Source organism: Hibiscus syriacus, unplaced genomic scaffold (genome assembly GCF_006381635.1).
Source record: "Hibiscus syriacus cultivar Baekdansim isolate YM2019G1 unplaced genomic scaffold, ASM638163v2 tig00000916_pilon, whole genome shotgun sequence".
NCBI lineage: Eukaryota > Viridiplantae > Streptophyta > Magnoliopsida > Malvales > Malvaceae > Hibiscus > Hibiscus syriacus.
In genome coordinates this window covers 1,482,838-1,507,031 of record NW_024061833.1, presented here as the reverse complement: position 1 = coordinate 1,507,031, position 24,194 = coordinate 1,482,838, and the positions used below count along the sequence as shown (strand labels likewise).

Here is a 24,194-nt window from a genome sequence, read left to right as displayed (position 1 = left end):
CAATATACATATCACTTTATTTTCTTCTAGGCATAATATCTACAATAAACAAACAACAATATTATTAACTACCGACAACAATAACAACCACCTTATTTTATGTTATTTATTACCCAAATTTAATATCATGTAGCAATATCCAATAACAACCACCTTAAAATTTAATTAAGACTCAGATTAAGTAAAAATAGTTGACATAAATAAATCAAAGTTTACAAACATTCAAGTGAAATGTAATGTACTTTAACATCATTAATTGGAAAGTAGTATGAGAGAATTAAAAAAATCACATTTACAAGATTAATTGCAATGCTTTCTCTTTTCAACTCCTCCTCGATAAAGCAATATCATAGATAATCGTACCCACGAGATCAAAAGTTCCAGGCTGCATCAAAATTTTAGATTTATAAGTTTCACTGCAATACTGCTTCTCTTTGAAATAATTTATATACAGTTTAAGGGAAACCATCACCTACTTTACTTCTACTGTAAAATGGTTAGAGTTAAGAGAAATAAATCAACATGCAAGAGTTAATTGCTTACTACCAAAAAGAATATAATATAATTGTTCCTTAGATATGATTCACTTTATACATGTAAAAGTAAAAATGGTCTCAGAAACACAATTAAGAAACACTCGTACCAACCAAGTTCAGATTCAACAACAATGAATTTATTAAATGAAATTACACTTGTGTAACCTAGACTTTCTAGTGTTTCACAAGTGTATGATAGCTCCATCCACATTTACTTTATAAAGAACTATATAAATATATACTTATATATAGCAAAGATTAAAGAAATATATTATAGAGTAAACCCAAAAATAAAAACTTGACATAAACTTTAGCTTATTTATAATTTCCTTTCTTTTCAGTGCAATGGTGCTTTAGGGAGAAACATAGAGGGAAAAAGTAAAACAAAAGAATTAATTTTTCTTTACATTAAAATTACAATGAGGGAAAAAGCTCTCACCTCTGGAAATAGAGGTAAATTACCCGAATTTAGGCTTTGATCATCAACCTCATGCTTCAGCACCAGTGGTTCCTTTAATGCACTTGTGGCATAATCTTCTTCCTCGTATCGGTTTATATCATCAAAAAATGATTTAAGACTACCCTACATAAATTTCACCAAAGATACTTCTTGTTTAGGCACAGAAAAACTATCTATTGAGTTCAAAATTAGAGTTTACCCCCTATTTTCAATGAACAAAAGAGTAAAGCCTACATGAATCCAGATACCAACATAAATAAAATAAAATTCACGATATGAAATATTCCCTTGCAAACTCACCTAATTTTTTTGTACAAATTCAGACATCCCAAAAATTTGAAACCCTATTTTTAGTACTACCATGTTTTACCATCGTTAAAGAGAACAACAAAAGAAAACTCTTGTGTCTAATTCTGGTGTTTGAACCAAGATTATCTTAAAGGAAAGAAAAAAATGGGTTACACGTATGATCTCTCAAATAACACACAAAAATTCCAACTTAAAAAAAATATTTAACAGAACAACAAGATTGGAAAAATAAGCAAATGCAACCGCGACAAAAGGGAAAAATGTCTTAACTGTTTATATTTATCCACATGACAAAAGAAACTCTTTCCAACTTTTCTTCTTAGGGTAATTGACGATGACTGATAGTGCGAAGGTGGTGACCGACGACGTGACTGGTGACGACTGCTGCTCCGATTTGATGAAAATACAAAGCTAAGGATAGAGGAAGAACTTAGGTTAAAGAATATGATAAAAATAAATTAGGAATCGGGCAGGAGAAACATTAGGGGGTTTTTTATAAAACTTTACGGCTTTTTTTAAACTAAACACCACTATAGAACAAACTATCACGACATTTTCAAACAAAACGCCACTAATTGTTCAACATATTGCGGCGTTTTTTAAAAAACGCCACAAATGTTCCGAACTATTATGGCGTTTGTTTCAGAAACGCCACTAAAGTACTAGGTTGAAGCAGCGTTTGTCTAAAAATGCCACAAAATATGTACCTTATTGCGATGTTTGATTAAAAATGCCTTTAAAGAACGATTCTTTTACGGTGTTTCTTTAGAAACATCACTAAAGTATGATTATGTGGCGATGTTTGTTTAAAAACGCCACTAAAGTACTTATATGTAACGACGTTTGTGAAATAAACGCCGTTAAAGTACGAGTTTTACAGGCGTTTATGGAGAAACACTGTTAATGTTACTGTTTCGTGGCGTTCTGGATATAAATGTCGCGATATGTATAAATTTAGTGGCGTTTGCTTTGAAAACACCACGAGAAATGTCGCCATACACCTATTTTACTGTAGTGTATGGATATTTGAATTAGGGCAATTTTCCCAAAAATCACCCTTTCCCACTTTATTTCCCTGTCAAATACACTGCCATCTTTATTTCCTAATATAACACCCTTTGCAGGAAGGTGTGGCCCATGCATCGCGCCTAACGCTGATCTGATGCCACGTGGGGTAAGGCGTGGCCCATGTACCACGCCTTATGCTAACATGGTGACATATGGGTAAGGTGCGGTGCATAGGTCGTACCTTCTACCACGTATGGGTATAGCGCGGTGCATAGGCCGCGCCTTTGCTTTAATTCTAACAAGCGTCAAGAAGGCGCAGTGCATGGGTCGCGCCTTGTATAATTGTTTACGTACTTCTCGACTTTAAATCATTTCCTCTCGGCTATAAATACCCCTCTCCCCCGTAAACTCTCACACAACAACCTATCAACCAAAAAATTAATACAATAATCATCTCAACCCGTAAATAACACCCGACAATCCTCTTATCTTTGATTTAGAAGTTCATTCGATCCTTCGTTATAAGGTAATTTTTTATAATATTTTGATAATTATATATGATTATTTGAAAAAAAATATTGTACAATATTAAGTCTGGAATGATCTTGGTTGATCCCTCCAACACAACATATGTGAGGATTGTTGTATATTGTTACTTCTCATCTATTGTTTTTTCTCTTCCTCTTCGTACGAGAACCATCCAATTGCATCCGCTTTCACGTCGGGCACAGTTGCGTATATATTTTTCTGTCGTAGAGTGGTCGACTCTGGATTGAACATAATTACATATATTGTAATTTTTTATAGCCATCATCGCTTCTTCTTTGCTTGAAAACTCCATGCCTAAAGATAACTCACCATTATTTACTGATGAGTAAAATCCATAGCCACCGAAATTAGGTATATCCGTAAATTTTGACCCGTACATTGCACCATAGTCAGCTTCATACATGTATGTTGGAGGTTCAGTTTGTGCCACATTTGTGGGAACTTCATTTACATCATCATCATCATCATCAGAGTTGAACTGCGGTGATTCTAGGTGAATGAATAGTTCAGTTTCAGCACCAACCGCACCTGGCTCACGAAGCGGTTCTTCTGGTGTAGATGATGGTTTCTCCATGCTCTCCATATTTAGGTCGAAGAACCTACTATTTGCATGTCTTCCCCTTGAACTAGAAGGCATATCAACATTGAGATCGAAAAAACTCGCAGTCGAATGCCTCCATCTGGAGCTTGAAGCAATCGTGTCAAATGGAAATTGCACAGATTGTTGTATCGAAGGCATCTCCATATTAAGGTCAAAGAAATTGGCATATTAATGTCTTCCCCTTGAACTGGGCGCGATGTTTTCATACGGATTATTCGTGGATCCACCTCGGTACAGATCATAAAGAGTTGATGATAAATGTCTCCCCATTAAAGTTGATGAGACGACAACATGATGTGAATTTCCCATTATGTCATTAAAATCATTACACATTACTGTAGATGGCTGTCAACTTGATCAGCTTGTTTAGCCAGCCCATAGTGGGAGCTTAATGATATACCCCGAACAACACACACTTCAACAAACTTTACATACATCTTTGTATCAGTGTCTGAATAATTATTTTGAGAATCAACCATCATTTCAACATCATCATTGTTCGATAGTTCGAACGCTGTATAAGTTAACAGCAACAATGATGCTGGAAATCTGTACTGAAGCAACGACATTCTTCTAGTACTTCCAACATGAACCTTCCTTGAAATCTTCGTTATCAGCTCCTCAAGAGTTAAGTTTCTCTTGAATTATATTTTAACATAATGATTTGATACGAAAACAACGTTGGTTTCATCTTCCCAAATTTCTCCATCATAATAAACAGTAGCTAAAATTCGTGTCATTCTTAGAGTTTGAAAGTGAGACAATCTTATATCTGTAAAAAAAACTGAAGCAAGCCTAATTAAATAAATAATATATGAATTAAAATATAACACTAAAATTTTACACATAAACGTAAATAATTTAAATAATATAATTTTATATTATTACCGTATAAGCAAAAATATTTCGACGTATGCTCCCGCTTTCTAATTTTACAACCATAAAAATTAATTGAAAACAATTAATACAATATTTTTTTAAATAATCATATATAATTATAAAAAATTACCTTATAACGAAAGATCGAACGAACTTCTGAATCAAAGATAAGAGGATTGTCGGGTGTTATTTACAGGTTGAGAGGATTATTGTATTGATTTTTTGGTTGAGAGGTTGTTGTGTGAGAGTTTACGGGGGAGAGGGGTATTTATAGCCAAGAGGAAACTATTTAAAGCCGAGAAGTACGGAAACAATTATACAATGCGCGATCCATACACTAGCCATTCTGACGGGTGTCATAATTGCAAGAAGGCACGACCCATGCACCGCGCTATACTCCTACGTGGCAGAAGGCGTAGCCCATGCACCACGTCTTACCAACGTGTCACCATGTCAGCATAAGGCGCGGTACATGAGTCGCGCCTTACCCCAAATGACGCCACATCAGTGTATAATTGCGCCTTTCTACAAAAGGTGTCTGACAGGAAAATAAAATTCACCTTAGAGATTTAATAAATAATCTTTTTTGAAAGTTTTATAATATATATATATATATATATATATATATATATATATATATATATATATATATATATATATATGTATATACACGTAATGAAAAAGTAAAACAACGGCGGATAAGATATGCGCGAATGACTTTTTATTAAAGAAAATGAAAGAAATTATGTGATGGTTGTCAATGGTGGCAGCGTCAAAAAGATGTAGTCAGATCGGTCTTTCGTAGCCGGAAATTAGTCACGGGGAATGCCGAAGCTCCCGTTAGGGAGTAAATAAGTCGAGTCGAGTTCGAGTATTGTTGAGCTCGAATCGACTCGAAAACTCTGAAATAGAGTTCGACTCGACACGAAAACTCATGAGTTTAAAATTTTCAATCCTGAACTGAAGCTCGTGAGCAGCTCGAAAAGGCTCGAAATGAAAAAAAAATTATTAAACTTAACTCGATTGAAGCCTCAAACTCAAACTCGAACATAAACCTTAATTAAATGCATGAAATCTTACTTTATTTTTAAAAAAATCAATACATAAATATTAATATTATTAATAATTTATTTAAAAAAATAAAATCTTAATAACTCGATTGAAGCCTCAAACTCAAACTCGAACATAAATCTTAATTAAATGCATGAAATCTTATTGTATTTTAAAAAAATCAATACATAAATATTAATATTATTAATAATTTATTAAAAAAAATAAAATCTTAATATATTATATTTTCAAGCTGCTCACGAGCTTTTCGAGTCGAATATCGAGTAGCTCGTTTCGGCTCGTTAAGAACTCGAGTCGAGCTCGGGCTCGAGTTGAGTCTATTCGATCCAAATATTTATCGAGCCTTGATCGAGTCAATTTCGAGTAACTCGCGACCTGTCTCGTCTTATTTACAGCCTTAGTATGATTTGACTTGGATTTTGGCCATCATACCCTGAATCCAAATTCCATCGTCACATGTCAGGGTGATCTTCATGCATTGATATTTATGAAAATATTGAAAATTATACAAATTTTATTAATTATTAGGCATAAATATAATTGTTTACCCTTAATATTTATAATTTATCATTTTAGTCCTCACCCTTTTTCAGTCTTCAAAAATAAATTTTCAAAATCTTCATGCATTTCACATTATCTTCTAGAGCAAAGACATAGTTGTGATGGTTCTGCGACCCAAATCATGATGATAACCTACAATTTGAGAGTTTTTTTAATGCTTTTTTGGTCTTTAGTATCATCGTCATCATCAAAACTGCCAATTAATTTACCCTTTACTAGCTGCTCAAAGTCTGTCTTCAAATTTGACTTGTTCACCAATTAGTACAACTTGGGGCGGTGGTGGCTGCCTCCACCACCGCCCTCGCCGCTTCATGCTCTCCTACGACTGCTTCTGTCAAGATCTCCATAGCCTAAGACAGTGACGTTGGTTCTGATATGGTGTTTTTGAGGATTAGGGTTCGTCAGTTTTCATCCCCCATTTTGATACTCGTTTGATTGGGTGCTCTATTCTGTTTGATATTGGGATGCTTTGGCGAAGCCCGGAGTGTGTATGTTTCTTTGAAGAGGTGTCGAGTAGGTTCAAGGTTTGGTTCCGTAATTGTTGTTGGCTCTGTTAGTGATGTTCTGCTGGAATTAGCGTCTTCAGAAATGCTTGACTTTGGCGAGTGTTTGTCAGGAGTTGTGGAGGTTGAAGGTTTCGGTCTTGAGGTTTGTGTCGGGGTTTAGAGGAGCTAGAGTTGTTTGATTAATAGTAGTCTAGTGCAAGGTTTTTAGTTGGTTGTTTTTTTAGTCTGTTTTGTTGTGGATTAAGTTTTCCTGGCTCGTTTGTTAGGGTCCTTTTCAGTTTATTTCGACTTGCCAATCTAGAGAGGTAGAATCTTTTGAACTGCAAGTCGAGGAGTGATTTTTTTTACAGTTTATGTTTTCTGGGTTTCGCCAGTTTCTGCTTGGGTTGATTATGTTTCTGAGTTTGGCCAGTCTTCGATGTTTTGTTTGGGTGTTGCCTCTTCATCTTCCTCGGTGCAGGAGATTGTTGTTGTTTCGTCACCTTAGTATCCCGAGACGGAGGTTTGTGCTGCAAGGTTTCAATCCATTCATGAATCCACTCTATTGGAGGTTGGTCAGGAAGAGTGTCGTTATTGCCTTGTTGACTTGATTATTGGTGGTGGTCCGTGATGTTCAGTGGCGGAGGTAGCAGGTGAAGTCCCTCGTTTTGAAGAGGTATGGGCTTCTGATTTAGTTCCCCAGACAGGGCGTTATGGGGTAGCTAAGCTTGTTTTACATTGTCAGAGGAGTGGCTCGTTTATTGCTTTGTAGGCATCTTGTGGGGTGCATGTGGTTTCTGAGGTTGTTTTGTGTTTTGCACGAGAAGGTTTAGTGCATGTTGTGCTGAGTGTGCTTTAGAAAAAGGGCGCTGATGATAGCAAGGGGGCTTTGGATTCTGATTCCAAGATAATGCGTAATGGGGTTGTGGATATTGTCTTTCTATGGAAATGGGATGGTTATTTTATTGTTTTTGAGAAAGGTTTTATGGTGCACGTGGGTTCAAAGTGGCATTGAGTGCTGTTTCAGAAGGGTACGTGGCTGAAGTGCAAATTGTGCCTATTGTTGGGCTTTCGTTCAAGGCCATGGAAGTGATCATCAGGCGTTTGGATTCATATGCATAATTTTGGCAGTCCAAGTTAATTTCCGGCAGCCTATGGCTTTCGGATGAGGGGTTTGTGTGATGTCTAAGGGTTATCGGGGTAGGCTTGTACAGTCTTTGATCTCTGGTGATATGTTTCGGTCCTTGGATGAGTCTATTGGCAGCTAGTTTTTAGTAAGTGTGGTTCTTCTTGACAAAGGGCTAGTCTTTGTTCAAGCTCTGCTTGCGGGTGAGTTTGTGTTTGAGGTGTTGGCTCGTTTCTTTGGATTTGCCGTCGATGTTTGATCTCGTTTTAGGTCATTAGTTTGTTTCTGTCAAATTTCTTAGATCGAGTTTGGGGTTTGTAGGAGGCCGGATTGGGTTTGTGTGATGTTTAGCTTTGTGTTTATTGTAACTTTCCACCTTTAACACCTTAAGGCACACTCTTTTTCCTCATTTAGGATTAGGAGGTTTTTTAATGAGGTACTCGAGATGGTTTACTTTGTAAACGTTCGTAATACAAATACCATCTTTCAAAAAAAATTACCCATTTATTGTCATCATCCCATGTGTATGAAAATTGAAGACAAATCTATTCTTTTATTCTCTACCTATGAATTTAATATTTGGTATGATGAAACTTGGTGGTAGAATTTGAGGAGATCAACTTAAAATTTTAAAAAATTTAAAGATTTAAATTATATTTTTAAAATTTCGAAGGGTTTAATATATTTTGAAAGATTTAATATTAGGGTTTAACTATAATTTTTGAAAATTTGAAAGTCTATGAGAATTTTTAAAAATTATGAGAGGGTTTAATTAGTAATATTAAAAAAATTAAAATTTAATTTAAAAGTTTTAAGAGTCATAATTAAAATTTTTAAAATGTTGAGGGATCATAGCCCCCTCTAATCTAGTTTGTGTTCCACCCCAGATATTTGGATTAAATTCTAACGATATTTAGATCAAATTATAATAGATACTTTTAAAATTTTATATATTTTAATATAATATTTTAATTTTAAAAATAATATATAATACACCACCTTAAACAAATAATATAAACTCTTTAACATGGCGTATAAAGCTCTCACGCCTCTGAAAAATAGTTGAAAAGTGTGGCTTGCTCTGCACTTTTACTCTTGAAGTATTTATCGACGCTTTACTATATATTTTTGGATTCAAAGGAGAAGAAAGGGAAATCTTTCTAGTAATTAAAACTAAAGAAGGGATAATGAGTTTATCTGAAATGCCAAGTTTTTAGACTTTAAATCATTGGAAAGAGAAGGAAAAGAAAAGGGCCAAAAGAACATGTTTATTATAAATTGTTTATTTCAGTCTCTATTCAATAATAAAAGAAATGAATTTTTGGCACAAGTCATGGGCTATGGGTGTAGGCTGTGCAGTCTAAGATGAGGTTGAATTGGGTTATTAACACAACTCATGGGCTACAGATGTGGAAACGTTTGCCCAAAGCTGAGGATTGATAGAAAGCATAGTCACATGCCAGCTAATTGTATTGAGTGACGACAAGTACATTAACCACAATGTAACTAATTGGCCAATTAATGATATTTTTTAAATATTTTTCACTTTTTATATTTAAACCCATACAATTTTTTTAGATAAATGATGTATTATTCATCTAAAAGAATCATCACTATGCAAACACAACTACAAACAAAGAAAATAAATCAGCATTTACAACTATAAAAAGAACATAAGCAACAATAACTTATAGCAAACCCCACTCCAGCAAGAGCAGAGGAGGAGGGGGTAAACTTTGTACTTCCCTTTAACTTCAGTCTAACAACACGTTTAATTTGCAAGATTTCCCTCTATATCCAATTGACTATATCCATCCAGCTAATAACAGGTCTGTTAATATGACATGCTTGCAGTACTAACTCCGAAACTCGTTTTGAGAAAATACAAACAGCAAAAAGATGATCTCGTGTTTCATCTTCGGTATCACAAAGAATGTAAGTTGGGTCAATATGAACTCTCCAATATAGCACACGAAACTTTGTTGACAAACGATCAAGGAGCACAATCCAAGATATAAATGAAGGTGAGGTATTGATAAACCGCGCTAAAGAACTCTGAACCCAACGAAAATTCTATGACGCACGTTATATACCGTAACGTACTGAAACATACTATAAATAAATTTGTCATTATTATGTAAATATTTAAAAGTATAAGGATTTATTTAAAATTAATTATAATTTTAATAGTATTATAATTAAATTATATTTTTTAGGATAAACTACATGTTTAGTACATAAATTATCACTTTTGTTCCGATTTAGTACTTCAACTTTCATTTTTTTTAAATTCATACTTAACATTTATTTTTTATTTCATTTTAGTATCCCCGTTGTTAAAAAGTTAACGACACAACTAACGTGGTATTTTTTATTTAGGTAAATTACACTATTTGTCAATCAACTAACTTCTCACTTCTATTGGTCACTTAAATTTAAAAAAAAATAGTTTAATCATTAAACTTTCAAATTACTTGTATTTTGATCTCTCTTGATGACATGGATTATTTTATTATTATTTTTAGTATGACATGAAAAATTTATTATTATTAATGTCAAATACAATTTAAAATCAAAATCAAAATCCTTAATCTTAATCTTAATCTTAAATCTCTAAACCCCAACGTTGATCTAAACTCATCCTTAACTTCATCTTCATGAAACAAAGAATAACCAATAACACATACGATTGAGTGAAACTACACAAAAAATAATAATAACCTTACATACCATTCCTATCTTCATCAAGTTTTTATTCTTTTTATTTTGATTTTATGATTAGGCCCGTGAAAGTAAAAATGGGGTAATATTGCTTTTGTTTGGTTGGTGATCTAGTGGAATGGGTTATATTTATTTTTCCCGAAAAATGAGAGAAAGTGCAAGAAAATAAGTATAAACGGAAACTTGTATTTTTTGTTTTGTTTTTGTTTCATACTCTTTATCTCTTCTTTATTTTATTTTTACTTTTTCTGGAACAGCAACATTTTAAGAGGAAATGAGAACGCATGGATGACAACTTCCTTCTCATCCACTTCATGTGCTTTCCCTTTTATTGTTGTTGCTTTTTTATAATAAAAAAATCAGAACTTTTTGTTGTTTCAATTATGGGTATTGAACAATATCTACATTTTTCTTAACTTGCCTTTGTAAAGGTGATGGTGGTTGTTGTATTATTGACACTTCAATTTGTTTCTCGTATTCATTTATTTCCGGTTCGCAAACGATTTTTCAAGGGATTCTTATGTGGTGGTCGGAAGGTGATGTTAGTGGGGTTGGGGTTTGGATTAATGATTGGGGTTTAGGGATTAAGGGTTTGATTAAAATTATAAATTTTTATTTTTATTTAAATCTTATTATATATTAAATATTAATTAATTTATCATGTCATACTAAAAATAATAATAATATAGTTCGAGAAGATCAAAATAAAAGCAATTCAAAAGTTTAATGATTAAATTTAAAAAATTTTAAACTTTAGTGATCAAAATATGAGTGAGAAGATAGTTGAGTGATGAACTGTGTAGTTTACCTAAATAAAAAATACCATGTCATATGTGTCATTAACTTTTTAACGACAGTGTGCTAAAATGAAACAAAAAGTAAACGTTAGGTATGTTTTTTAAAAAAAATATACTAAAACAGAATAAAGTAATAGTTTAAGTACTAAGCGTGTAATTTACCCATTTTTTAATTAAAAATAACATGAACAGTTATTTTCCTAAGAACTAAACCGATGCATGTTGTAGCAGTTAATTTTCAACGAGTGAAGGTGGTCGCCGACGGTAACTGATGATGATGGTCTATTATAACTTATATAACTTAAAAACATTAATTCTAAACAAATTAAATTACTTAAATTAATTATTATTTTTAATAAAAATATAATTTAATTATAATTCTATTAAAATATACTTAAATTGTAGTAAATGATTAATTTTAAATAAGTCCTTATACTTTTTTATACGTACATAATAAGGACAAATTTACTTGTGGTGTATTTCGATATGTCGCTTTAGTAGTACGTTGCAGTATGCGATGTGTACAGTAGACTTATCCTTGAACCCAAACATTTTTTTAATTTTATATAAAATGTTAATCTATTTCTTTAAATACAATCTACTAGTTTTATTAAAAGAAAATAATCAAAATTACAATGAATGTTTATAATCATAAATTAAACACATAATTAAGATATTTTTCAATAACAATTAACACAAAAAACTAATTATTTAAGATCTTAAAAAGATCATATAAGGAAAGGCTAAACAATCCGACCAAAATACACGAACAAAGATATATACAAATAGATCTGACTGCATCAGTAAACGAACTACAAAAGGGGATGAAAAATACTGAAAGACCACTGACAAATCGTATATAAGAATCGAGCGACGTGAGAAAACTATTCACGAACACAATCGCGTATTTCAATTCAACCGAGAGTCCAAAGCAGGAAAATCATCTAAATATATAAATTAAAATTTATAAAGTTATAAATATATAGAAGTACAAACATTTTATCTAAATAAAAATGATAAACTATAGGATTTTATGTCGTCCAAATTAGAAGGATTTTAGAACAAGAAACGAATGCAAGGCCAGAGAATAAATAAGTAAAGCAAGAAATTAGCACGTCCCTCATTTTCCTCTACACTTGTAAGACCTTCTCTTCGGATTACCATTTCCCCTCCGAAACTTCTACAAATTTAAACTCCTCGGCTTACGCCTTCGTATCCTTTCATAACCTACCGCACGTAGATCCAATGGCGGAGCACGTCGAGTCGAAGATGGAGGAGATCGCTGAGAAGATCTCTGATAAGGTCTCCGAGAAGATCCACCGCAAGTCCTCCTCATCCTCTTCCTCCTCCGATTCCGATGATGACAAGCGCTCACATGGCCACAAAGTCCCTTTCAAGTCCAAGGTTTATCGCCTCTTCGGCAGAGAGAAGCCTCTTCACCAAATCTTGGGCGCCGGAAAATGTAAAACTATTTTCGTATGATTTATCGTTTATTTTTATGTATAGATTCTGCGAATTCATTTTTATTAACTGTTCTGGCGAATGGCGGTGTTTAATTGATTATATCAGCGTCAGTTAGTCGCATTATATGACATTCTCTGTTTTGCTAATCGATTACGTAATCTGATATTTAAATCAAAGAATTACTATCCAGAATCATCTTCACCAAGTCTTGGGGGAAAACGTAAATGTATTTTCGTATGATTAGTCGTTTGTTATATAGATTCCGCGAATTCATTTTTATTTAACTGCTTTGACGATGTATAGTTTATTTAAATGAGCATCAGTTAGTCACGTACCGCATTATATGGCATGCTCTGTTTTACTAATTGATTTCATAATCTGATTTTTAAATCAAATAATTACTATTCATAATCCTGATTTCTCTTCTTTTCTTTTTCTTCTTGATTGAGTCCAGATACGAAATCTTTCAAAGTCGGGATTTCAATGATTTTGCCTTCATTTTTATGCATTTGTTTATGTAATTTGCGAGTTGTGAAATGCTAATGTAATTTATTTCGATTTTAGATTCATGCTAGTTTTTCAGTATCTTGCTTCATTCCTTCATCTGATTCAGTCCAGTTACGAAAGGGAGGATTTCAACGTAATCGCCTTCATTTTAATGTATATTAAAAAAAAAACTTTTGAGAGTTGTGAATGCATCTTCAAATCTGTAATTTACATAATATTATGAGTAGGATGAATTTTGAGTCATTCCTTGATTAAAGCTCCGATTATTGTTTTTCTATTATCTGTTATCGTCTTTTATTGTCATTTAATGTTGATTTGCAGCTGCTGATATTCTTCTATGGAGGAACAAGAGAGTTTCTGGAAGCGTGCTTGGTGGTGTAACAGCTTTCTGGTTTCTCTTTGAAGTTCTTGATTACCATTTAATCACTCTGATTTGCCACATATTGATACTCTCTTTATCAGTCCTTTTCCTATGGTCCAATGCTTCTAATTTCGTCAACAAGTAAGGTTCTTCAACCATTCTTCTTTTGTTCCTTATATGATTGTGCGATTGAAATCTTATTGCGACTTATCCACTTTGTTCAACTCGAAGTTCTCCACCAACCATTCCAGAAGTTGTGATACCCGAGAAGTCTTTGATTAAAGCTGCATCTTGTCTGACGACTGAAATTAACCGAGCTATGAATGTTGTGCGGACCATTGCAACCGGCAAACATCTGAAGACGTTTCTTGGTGTATGTTAACATTAATATCCCTCCTTGCTTTCTTCTAGTTAACTATCATATTAAACAAAGAAAAACCATCTCTAGGATGAATCTAGTTACAATATTTATTACTTTTACTTTTTCATAAAATAATTGTCTGATACATATTTAAACATGAACAATAAGTTATGATTCTTTAAACATGTTCATGTTGGATATATATATATATATACCTGACACTATAATTGTACATTTACTAGGTATTTTGCTTAGCTGCTATTTTTGTCTAGGCTACCCTAAAAAGCAAGGGATAAAATAACTTTTTAGTCCCTCAATTTGATAATTTTTTTAATTTGGTCCTTAACTTTTTAGTCTACATTAGTCTCTAAACTTGAAGTTCTAATTATTTTGATGACATGATGTTTCTTTGTTGTGTCATGTGTTGTGGTCTTAGAATGTCATGTTATCAAAAGGCCTAAAAATAAGAAAAAATCATCCAATTCAGGAATTAGTGTCAGAGTTGAGAAAAATTATCAAGTTCAGTGAAAAACAAAGAGATACCCGTCTCTTAGATGAAATTGATTAATGTCAATGTTGCTTCGATTCTTGATTTCCTGCAATATATCGGTATCCAACACATATTCATGTAATGTAGACTGTAGAGGTACACTCGATATGTGATTGTGCTATGCTTTCAACTCACTAGGTGTTTTTGCTTTGCTGCTCTTAGACCATTGCTGGATTATGGTTTATTTCAGTTCTGGGGAGCTGTTTCAACTTCTTGATATTGGTCTACGTTGGTAAGGAATCTGATTTCTTTTCTTTTTAAAACACTTGTAATATATATATATGTGTTTGATGAGACACGCTACCAAATGGAATTTTATGACAGCAGGAATGGACCAAGGGTGAGCGGGTGGAGCAGTCGCCCACCTAATTTTAAATTCTTAAATATTGTAGATATTTTCTTTGTATTTTCGATTGAAAATTTATTTTCGTCCTCTTAAAATTTTATAAGTCCACTCTCTTTTAGAATTTTATAAATTCGTTCCTAACATAAAATCCTGCGTCCGTCCATATGACAGTGTTCCTTTTGTCATACACCGTTCCGGTGTTGTACGAGAAATATGAGGATGAGGTCGATGCATATGCTGAGAAAGCAATGATCGAGATGAAGAAGCAGTATGTAATATTAGAGAAGGTTATGGCTAACTTGAATAAAGAGAAGAAGAAAGATAATTAGATTGCATAAAGGTTATTCTTTTCACTGCTGAAGTCGATTTTTGATTTTCTTTTTTGGTGACTATCACTATCTTTGAGTTTCCCGGTTCCAACTTTCATGTTTTAGTTGCAGATATACTCATTGAATTTGGTTTTCAAAGGATGGTGTCTTAGTTTTTAGATCATAATGTTTTTCGTAACATATACATATATTAATAAGTTTTACGATATATATTATTGTGGTTTACCAAACATCTTAAACCCTTTCTTTGTCAATATATATGATTTTCTTATACTTTTGTGGTTGTTGAATTGGAAAGAAACTCATCCTCATTTGGGTTATCTAAAAAGTAAATTTATTAAAGAGATCATTTTGTGGAGCAAGGAATTGTGTCGGTTTTCGGATGTACTTACGCTCCTCAAAAAATAATTAAATTTTCATTTAATTTAAATATTTTCTTTATATTTTCTATTGATAAACTAATTTCGTACTTTAAAATTTTAAATATAAAATCTTAAATTCGTAACCTAACATATAATTTTACGTATGTTTTGATAACATTCATGAATAGAGAGGTAATGATCATCCAACAAGAATGAGCTCAAAGCATGGTAAATCATTATGCATGCATGGATGCAGCAATCAAGCAGCCATCTACAATCAATGTCTCCCCACCCCTCACTTTCCACTGCTAAATAACAGATTAAATCCGAAAATATTAGCGGTTTTCAGTAATTGGGTATAGTTTAAACTAGGATATTAATCATTCTCATTCTTTTTTCCGGAATATATTAGAGGATAATTCGATAAAATGAATGATGCTAATGAAACATGTTTACATGTGTGCACTCGTGCATATATGTTCATGAGTGTGAGAAAGCAGCCATGGTGGCCGGAGTTGATAAACGGAGAAGGGCGACATAATATAAGGCAAGAACTGAAGTAATTTTATTAAGAAAGAATTCACTTTAATATTCAATTTGAGTTCATGGAAAATGACCCGATACATTATATATATAGTCCATTACAAGCCTAACTAATTCATTAACAATTTTAACAAACTTATAAGCCCAACAACTTTTAATAACATAAACCCAATCTGTTATATTTCCTAACAATGAGCTACTCCTTATTTTCGGCGCAATTGAATATTTGTAAATGAATAAATAAATTTGTGAGTTGAATATTAATTTGTTTTATATAAAAGTATAATAAAATTTATTTTTTAATAACTATCCAATTGAGTTAAACAGCAATTAATCAATAACACCATGTCAATCAAACTTCTAAATAGTATAAATAACTTCTACCCAAGTGTTTAGTTCGTAAAAGATGATAATAATTGAACCTTTAAGTGATTAACAGAAGCATTAAGTGTTTAAGTGGTTCAATTTATTTATTACTTTTTATATTATAAAATTATTTTTAGTTTTATAATCAATTCACTAAGAATTGACATTTTATACAATAATTAAGTATAGATGCATGTACTATAATATCATCTATTTAAAATCATTCAAAAATAGAATTATTTACATTTATTTTAAAAGTTCAATATGATGTTATATTTCTTAATCGTGTATAAAATTATATATTTTATAAATTTTTAATATTATCTAATTACGTAACTAAATGTAAACCTAACTTTTCAAATAGAAATGTTAACTTAAATTTTTATATACTAAATTCGGGTGAACTTAAGTGAACGATATCATATAAATATAACTAATTAGAGGTTCAATTGGTATAATTATTGAAGATTTTGAATTCGAGAGAACTTAAACGAATATGTATTACCATATAATAACATATCTTTTAATTAAATAGTCTTCAAACAATCCAATATAAAACCCCCACCCTTGGGCATTTTCAAGTACCACACATTTCACATCAAACACTACTAAGCATACCCAAATATTGGTGCTAAATGGTTCATGTAATGGACTAAAATCTTTTCCCAAAAACCCTTTTCTAAGCATCATGTACAAATGTCATATATATATATATATATCAATGCATTTCACACACCCTAACAAGAGCTCTGTGGTTCATATCGTTCGGCAATTCGGATCCGGGCCGGAGCTTCCCGTCGTCTTTGATACTACCCCATCCATGTGAGACCGGTGAGTATGGTTGAACAATCCTATTTTTGTTGAAGGAGCTTTTGGAATAACCAAATTTTTACACCTCTTCCATGGAGAACTATGTTGATGAGGAAATGGGACGTCTGATTTTACAATCTAAAGGAAGTAAGTCAACTGTTCCTTCTTCCTCGAACCTCCTTCTCCGTATAAATCGTTCCATTGCTTTAGCTCTGCCATTACCGATCCTTCGGAAGAAAAGCTGGCAGCAACCTACATAGTAGCATTAAGAATAAGCGTTGTGCATTAGAAATAACGGTTCTGTAACTCCACAGTGTGAACTAAATACGTTTCAAACATCGATATTGAACTTTGGATAACAGAAGGATATGCATTCAGATTTCAAACGACACATCCGATGATTAATGGCAAAAGGTTATGACTAAAACTTACCTGATTCTTTGCTTGTCTCATATCTTCCATGGTTAAAGGCCTCAATGTGATTACTCGTTCCTCTGTGTTATTGTCTCTTGTCTCCGAAGCATCTTCTGTGGTCTTGCCTGCTTCTTCTAGCCTCTTCTTCTCCTATAGGAAGTTATTGAAATAAAAAAACAACTAAGATCCCTTATACACACGTAGTACTAACAGGTAGACAAAGCAAAACAACAAAGATATAGTGGGAAGAGATTTCGTTGTCACCTGATCCTTCAACCTCTCCTGCTTTAACAACTCCCTAACAGGTCGATAAGCTGCCGTGACGCACAAGTTCTGTTTCCATCAGTTATTTTTTGTGCCATTAGTTGACGAAAGTCGCACAAAGTCATGATAAATGTTATGAGAGAAAATACAAACCTTGAGATCACTTCCACTGTATCCTTCTGTCATGGTTGCAAGCTCCTTATAATCGAGATCTTCGACTTTTTCTTTTGCCAGTAAAGTTTTCAAAATTATTTCCCTGCTCTCAACGGATGGAAGGCCAACCATAATTCTGTTCAAAATGGGAAGCACATGAGCATGATAAGATGTTCAATCATATTGAACTGTAAGCAAGTCTTGAGACTATGTTACCAGAAACATTCGAATGTACCTGCGCTCGAAACGCCTAATTATTGCTTCATCAAGGTCAAATGGCCTGTTGGTTGCAGCAAGGACAAGAATCCGCTCGCCGGCTTTGGTCAATAGACCATCCCAATGTGACATGAACTCATTCTTAATTTTCCGCATGGCCTCATGCTCCCCAACTCTAGTCCTTTGCCCCAGCATGCTATCAACCTCATCCACAAAAATAATAGTTGGTGCGACCTTTGCTGCTAGTGTAAATAAAGCTCTCACGTTCTTTTCATCTTCACCAAACCATTTTGATGTGATGGTGGACATTGAGACATTAATGAAACTTGCTCCTGCTTCATTTGCAATGGCCTTAGCCAGCATTGTTTTCCCAGTACCGGGAGGCCCGAAGAGTAAGATACCTCTACATGGCTTGAGAAGCCCCCCTTTGAAGAGATCTGGCCTTCGAAGAGGGAGCATGACCAGCTCTTGAAGTGATTCTTTGATATCATCCATAGCACCGATATCTGCAAATGTCACTCCAATCTGATTTGCAGGGATAACCTCTGGCCTTATTCTTTTCTCGAATTCATTATCAGGTGGAACTTCCTGCATGAACATTATATCTATAGTATGAAAAATAATGACAGCACTGACTGAAAAAGACACCCGAGAAAGGTGTCATGGAAAAAATATTTGAAGAATGTATCATGCTAGAATTGGAAAACAAGAACAAACTGTCAAGTACAACTTACAGGTGCTTTTTCTGCGGGTGGGTTCTCTCTGTCCTTTGCACCAGAAAGGGACTTCTCGGTCTCATTTTTGCTTTCAGGTGCAGCGGTGTCAGATTTTGGTTCTGTTTTTGCGCTTACAGCTTCTTCACCTTCATTTTCCTAAGGTTAACAACGAGGGGTAAATGATTAGTTGATAAGTACGGAGTTACCGGGATCTTTATTGCTTGATTTCTACTGAAGGCAAACTAGCATTAGAGCAAAACCTTGGCAGGTTCAGCATTTGTCTCCAATTTTAAGGTATCCTTCCCACAAGCTTTTCCTTGGAATATATTCAGTCCATGGGACAAGCTGTTCCGGAGCAAAAACTAACGTTAAACAATTTACAAATAAGCTCAGATCAAGATAAATGAATAATTGATTAAGATAAATGAATAATTGATTACTACCTCTTGGATGATATAACAAGCTTGCCATTTCGGTATTCCGGATGCTTACTGTTCATCAAGTGATAAGAAATTGCCGATACCACAATTTCTTCAATATAATTACCTAAGACCATTGTGTCTGCATGACAGATAGAACCCAAATCATCACATTCAAGGTCATTTGCTGCGAGTACCTCGGCAATGTGGTTTCTGTTATCTTGAACTTGAAGTGCCTTCATATCCTCTTCCAGTTTGGCTTTCCAGATATCAAGATGAGTTTCATCTTCTGGTGGTTTTATCTCGATATTGTACGGGAATAATACCGAGAGCCTCTCGTTGACCTCCCTGTAATCGTCTTCTGGGTACAACATCCTCGAACCAAGTATCAACACTGAATGTGGAAGTTTGTTCATCAACTTTTGAAACATATTATATAACTGTTCTGATTGAAGGAGGAGCTTCTCGACATCCCTCAGGTACAAGATGATGGAACTGGTTTCTGATACTGAAACCAGTACCTGCAAGAGGACAACGGCATTCACTACCATTTAAATCAATTGAAAGCAGCACAACCAGCACCTGTTTACTTTAATCAATGTTAGGCTCAGACCGAATCGATTGGAGCATACCAGCATGGCAGCACATATATATTGTTCACATGGAGCTTACGTAGACGTACAAACGCATGCGTGCCTCAAATAAAGAATCATCCAGATATTCCATTCATGATTTATCTGGAAAATGGCTATGTCGAAATTTATGGCATACCACCTTCAAAAATAAAAGAAGAAATTTATGGCATACCTTGTAAAGTGACTTCAGAAAAAGTTTCTGATCGAAGCACCAACTGCTAGTGCGCTTGTGCACTGATTAAACAAACAAAAATAACCACAGAAGAATATCAGTATTTCTAACCTATTGAGAGTAATAATTGATAATAATTCATATTATTCAGCTTTCTGGACAGAATTAAAGAAGATGTATGAAGGGTAACCTGGATTGAAAACAGCTGAAGTCGAAGAGATGCTACTCATGTCAGATGATGTAGAGACATTTCTTTTGAGTTTGGGAAGATTGCTTGAACCTTCAACAGCGCTGCAAATGTATGAACAAGAAAGTTATAGGGGGCACTCTAATCCAGCAATAACAACAGACCACTAAATACAATAACCACTTTGTTTTCTTGTACCATGAAAATCGGAAAAACTAAAGGATAAAAGTTGATTACCTGGACTTAATATCAGTAGCACTACCATGTCGAAGGAATGTACCTGTAAGAAAATTTTGATTAAAGGTTAGAAATGAAGAATCAACAATATATGAAAATATTAATATGACAATTGAATAGTAAAACCGAGCAGATTTTCTAACATAATCGTGATGACTAGTCAAAAATAAAATCACAAGCACATGACTACCTAAGCAGGCTTCACCAGAGAATCAAAATACAGAAAAATGAAGCCTGAGGAGGCGATATTCTTCAGTTAACAAGTACATTTAAGATGTTGAAAGAGTACCATTTGTTTGTTCTCTTTGTGGAAGGAGTGTAAAGGAACCAAACAAGCTGTTCACTCGATCTAAAGTCACCTCTGAGATGGACCTCTTCAAAGCCTGCAAAAGTTGCAACTAAATTAAGTTGTCATGATTACCACTAAAAGAATTCTTAGAGCTGATCAAGAAAACCATGGTAAATATTACATCAACAAATTAATAAGATTGAATTAACTCAAGAAAGGCACATCGAATGGAATTGTTGAACCACAACACTCAAATTCAGAGTCAAACACAACCATGTCCAATGTGTGCATGCAGTTACATTACAGAAGAAAAAGAACACGAAAACGAAATTTCAACTTACAAGTTCTTTCTTGGTACAACCATATTTGCTCTGCATCTGTGACAGGATAACCATAGAATGAATAAATAGGACTATATGACAGTTAATGACTTATAGCTTAATGACAATTAGGTTGTCCCTATTTACCTTGAGAGAAAAATCAGTAATGTCCAAAAGCAGAAGCTTCGATTTAAAGTAATGTGCCAAAGCCTTGACAAGCATTTGCTGGTAAAGCTCTTCACAAGAATAAAAACCAACACATTAGGTTAATAATGAACTCATGAAGATTAATATCTTAGTACAGAATTTGGTAAACAATTCAGATGTATACCAGCAGGGCCTGAGAGCAAAATAGCTTTGCTGACAGGGGAAAGGTTCCGTGTGTGTCTAGAAACATCGTTGTGTTTTAGTTGGACATATGCCGTACTCGTCAACAATTCTCGGGTTCTTTCACTGTATTAAACACCATAACAAGGAGTAAACTTGCGGAACAATTATGGAACTTTGTCTTAAAATCAATACTTAATATATTAATGGAATTAAGGAATCATGTTAACTCAGACAATCATTTAAAAAAAGGACCAGAATGAATTCCTTAAACTTCTAGTAGTATATTCAATCACCATGCAACAGGCATTATCATATTCATGTTGAAGAATCAATATACACATCTCAGTCTGCTTAACTTTCATGACATCACATTAAACAATATTCTACAGCATGGAGAATCACAAAACTGAAAACAGATTCCATGGCCCCATATATGATCCAAAATCATATATCTCTGAGGAACAAATCCATATAAGAACTTTAAACCAGTAAAAATAGGGTAAATGGGTTAATCTAAATACAGCCAAAAAGAAAAAGAAAATGTAACAAGTAAAAGGATCACGGGTGTTAATCGTTGTTAGTAGCACGTGCAAAGAATATCTCCATGCCAGACCATGCACATGGTGCCTAATACATACCAAAACCAACAACTTTCATGTTCTCCTCTGTCTATAATTGACTGGGGACCAATATCAAACACAAGAACAAATGATGGCAGTATGTCACAAAAACAATCCCTTTATCTTCTTCCTTCAACAAAGATAAGAAAACAGATCTCTCTATATGGAAGTGAAACAAAAACCTAATGCAAAATCATGTAAAAAAAAGGACCAGTCATTGTTTTACCTAAGGTAATAAGGAAAGTCATCAAAAGTGACCTTGCTGAGTTTTCCATCTTTAACTCGTCTCATAAGTTCCTGCTCAATCTGCTCCCCAGTAATTCCATCATCTGCAGTGATGTTGCCTGTCCATTTGTTCACAGTTTGCCCTGAGGCCAATCCAAGGCCAACCCCGATACCAACCCCAACACTTAAAGCTGAGAAAAACATCCCCTTTTGTTCCATTTTCCCTGTCGAATAACACAGAGAACCTTCTTTTTCCTTCTCAAAAGAATGAAAAATTCACCTTTTCCTGTTCTTCTTCTTCCTCCTGTGATTTATTTTGGCTGATAAAAGTTTGCTTCTTTTAACAACACCCAGGAGAGAAGATCCAAGAGAAAGGGATATGGAAGGGAAAGAGGGATTTCAAAATGAAAAAAAAAACTGATAATGGGTTGTTGGGAATTGAAGAGAGAATGGATTTAGATATATTATATTAGGCCGAAGAAAACGTTGGTTTAAAGGATGTTTTTTTTTTGTGACAGATAAATGACTAAAGTTGTTAGCTTTTGAGGTGTACGCCTTCTTCAACTATTTATAGCATTGCTATCAAAATACTAAAGGGAGGATATTGCTTATTAATGGGATTCTTTTTCCCGGGAAAAACAATGGAAATTATTTTATTTTGGCTTTGTTTTCTTTTTTACTTTACCGGTGACCGGCTTCTCTCCCTTGTAATGTCTTTTCTATTAGGCAAATTACATTATATATCACTCAATTATTAATAAGATTATAAATGAATTATTAAATTTCAAAAGGTTACAAATGAATCACTTAATTAATCGTGGTCATAAACGTATCTATGTCTTCGAAGGCATAACGGACCTTAACTTTTTATTTAGGATTAATATAAAAATAAGCGTCCAACGTATATCTTAAGTTAACTTTGGGTGCCTAAAGTATTTTTCGCTAAAAATAGGTATCTAAAGTTTTATCCGTTACACCTTTAGGTACATAATATTTTCGACGTTATATTTTTAGGTGTATGAAATGTAATGGCTGTTAAATTTGACCGTTAAGTGATACGTGTCAGACATATAATATTTTATTTAAAAAAACACTTAAAATTAAATTTTATTTTAAAAACCCTAATTTTTTTGAAATTATAAAAAAACTCAATCCTGAAAAATTCTATTTTCAATCTCTTAGCACCATCGACTACCACCAATGTCGTCAATCGATCAAATACCCAACGTTGTTCGACTAGCCAACCACCCAACGACCGAAACCCTTTATTTTCGCAACCACCCTACTATCACTTTTGTTTTGCTTTGGTCACCCAATTATTTTTTTAAATCATACCTAACGTTAAATTTTTATTTCATTTTGGTCAATCATCACTAAAAAATTAACGGTGATGCTAACGTGTCAGTATAAGATAATGTCACATTATCGTTGAAAAATTTAAAAAAATATCATGTCAGTCGTTCTGTTAATTTTTTAATGACAAGTGATCAAAATGAAATCAAAGCGTAATGTTAAATATGAATTAAAAATAATAATTAGATAATCAAAATATAACAGAAAATGATAGTTGAATATTAAATGTGTAGTTTACCCTTTATATTTGGCAACATTCTGATTTGTGGATTACACGCCATGCCACTACGGTATTATATTTTTCACTAACTTTATCACCATCATTAACCCAAAGCAATAAGTTCCTCCCTCATGGGGGAAAATGAAACCCTAAATTCATATATATATATATATATATGTGTGTGTGTGTGTGTAAAGAAAAAGTAGATGAACAAGTGGTCAAAGTCAAGAGGGTCGATCCTTTTTACCACTTTTAGCTTTTGATTTCATAAGTTAAAATCTTCGCATTTGGGGGTATATGCTTTGCCACAATCTTTACCTTT

At 33.6% G+C, this 24,194-nt stretch overlaps 2 protein-coding genes across 2 annotated transcripts; one reads left to right on the top strand and one right to left on the bottom strand.

Moving 5' to 3' along the window:
- Positions 1 to 12,268: 12,268 nt before the first annotated feature.
- Positions 12,269 to 15,021, top strand: LOC120116988 (reticulon-like protein B1). Its single transcript, XM_039137351.1, has 5 exons — positions 12,269 to 12,565; positions 13,396 to 13,576; positions 13,667 to 13,808; positions 14,509 to 14,578; positions 14,864 to 15,021. Exons 1-5 carry the CDS (start codon positions 12,349 to 12,351, stop codon positions 15,019 to 15,021), a joined length of 768 nt encoding a protein of 255 aa, XP_038993282.1. The 5' UTR covers positions 12,269 to 12,348.
- A 1,929-nt stretch (positions 15,022 to 16,950) lies between these two features.
- LOC120117747 lies at positions 16,951 to 22,916 on the bottom strand. Its single transcript, XM_039137980.1, has 16 exons — positions 22,301 to 22,916; positions 21,456 to 21,577; positions 21,272 to 21,360; positions 21,146 to 21,181; positions 20,805 to 20,898; positions 20,516 to 20,558; positions 20,282 to 20,382; positions 20,092 to 20,153; positions 19,309 to 19,805; positions 19,126 to 19,210; positions 18,884 to 19,021; positions 18,169 to 18,737; positions 17,934 to 18,069; positions 17,781 to 17,849; positions 17,535 to 17,666; positions 16,951 to 17,354 (listed from the first exon to the last, which is right to left on the bottom strand). Exons 1-16 carry the CDS (start codon positions 22,516 to 22,518, stop codon positions 17,241 to 17,243), a joined length of 2,505 nt encoding a protein of 834 aa, XP_038993911.1. The 5' UTR covers positions 22,519 to 22,916; the 3' UTR covers positions 16,951 to 17,240.
- Between the last annotated feature and the right edge of the window lie 1,278 nt (positions 22,917 to 24,194).

What these genes read in the sequence shown, in the direction of transcription:
- LOC120116988 (XM_039137351.1), top strand. Translation starts at nt 12,349, where the DNA reads ATGGCGGAGCACGTCGAGTCGAAGATGGAGGAGATCGCTGAGAAGATC. An exon ending in GCTTCTAATTTCGTCAACAA is followed by an intron (nt 13,577 to 13,666) that starts GTAAGGTTCTTC and finishes TTCAACTCGAAG; the next exon opens with TTCTCCACCAACCATTCCAG. An exon ending in ATCTGAAGACGTTTCTTGGT is followed by an intron (nt 13,809 to 14,508) that starts GTATGTTAACAT and finishes TGCTGCTCTTAG; the next exon opens with ACCATTGCTGGATTATGGTT.
- LOC120117747 (XM_039137980.1), bottom strand. Translation starts at nt 22,518, where the DNA reads ATGGAACAAAAGGGGATGTTTTTCTCAGCTTTAAGTGTTGGGGTTGGT. An exon ending in GTTGTACCAAGAAAGAACTT is followed by an intron (nt 20,899 to 21,145) that starts GTAAGTTGAAAT and finishes CAACTTTTGCAG; the next exon opens with GCTTTGAAGAGGTCCATCTC. An exon ending in CTTGTTATATCATCCAAGAG is followed by an intron (nt 19,211 to 19,308) that starts GTAGTAATCAAT and finishes GCTCCGGAACAG; the next exon opens with CTTGTCCCATGGACTGAATA.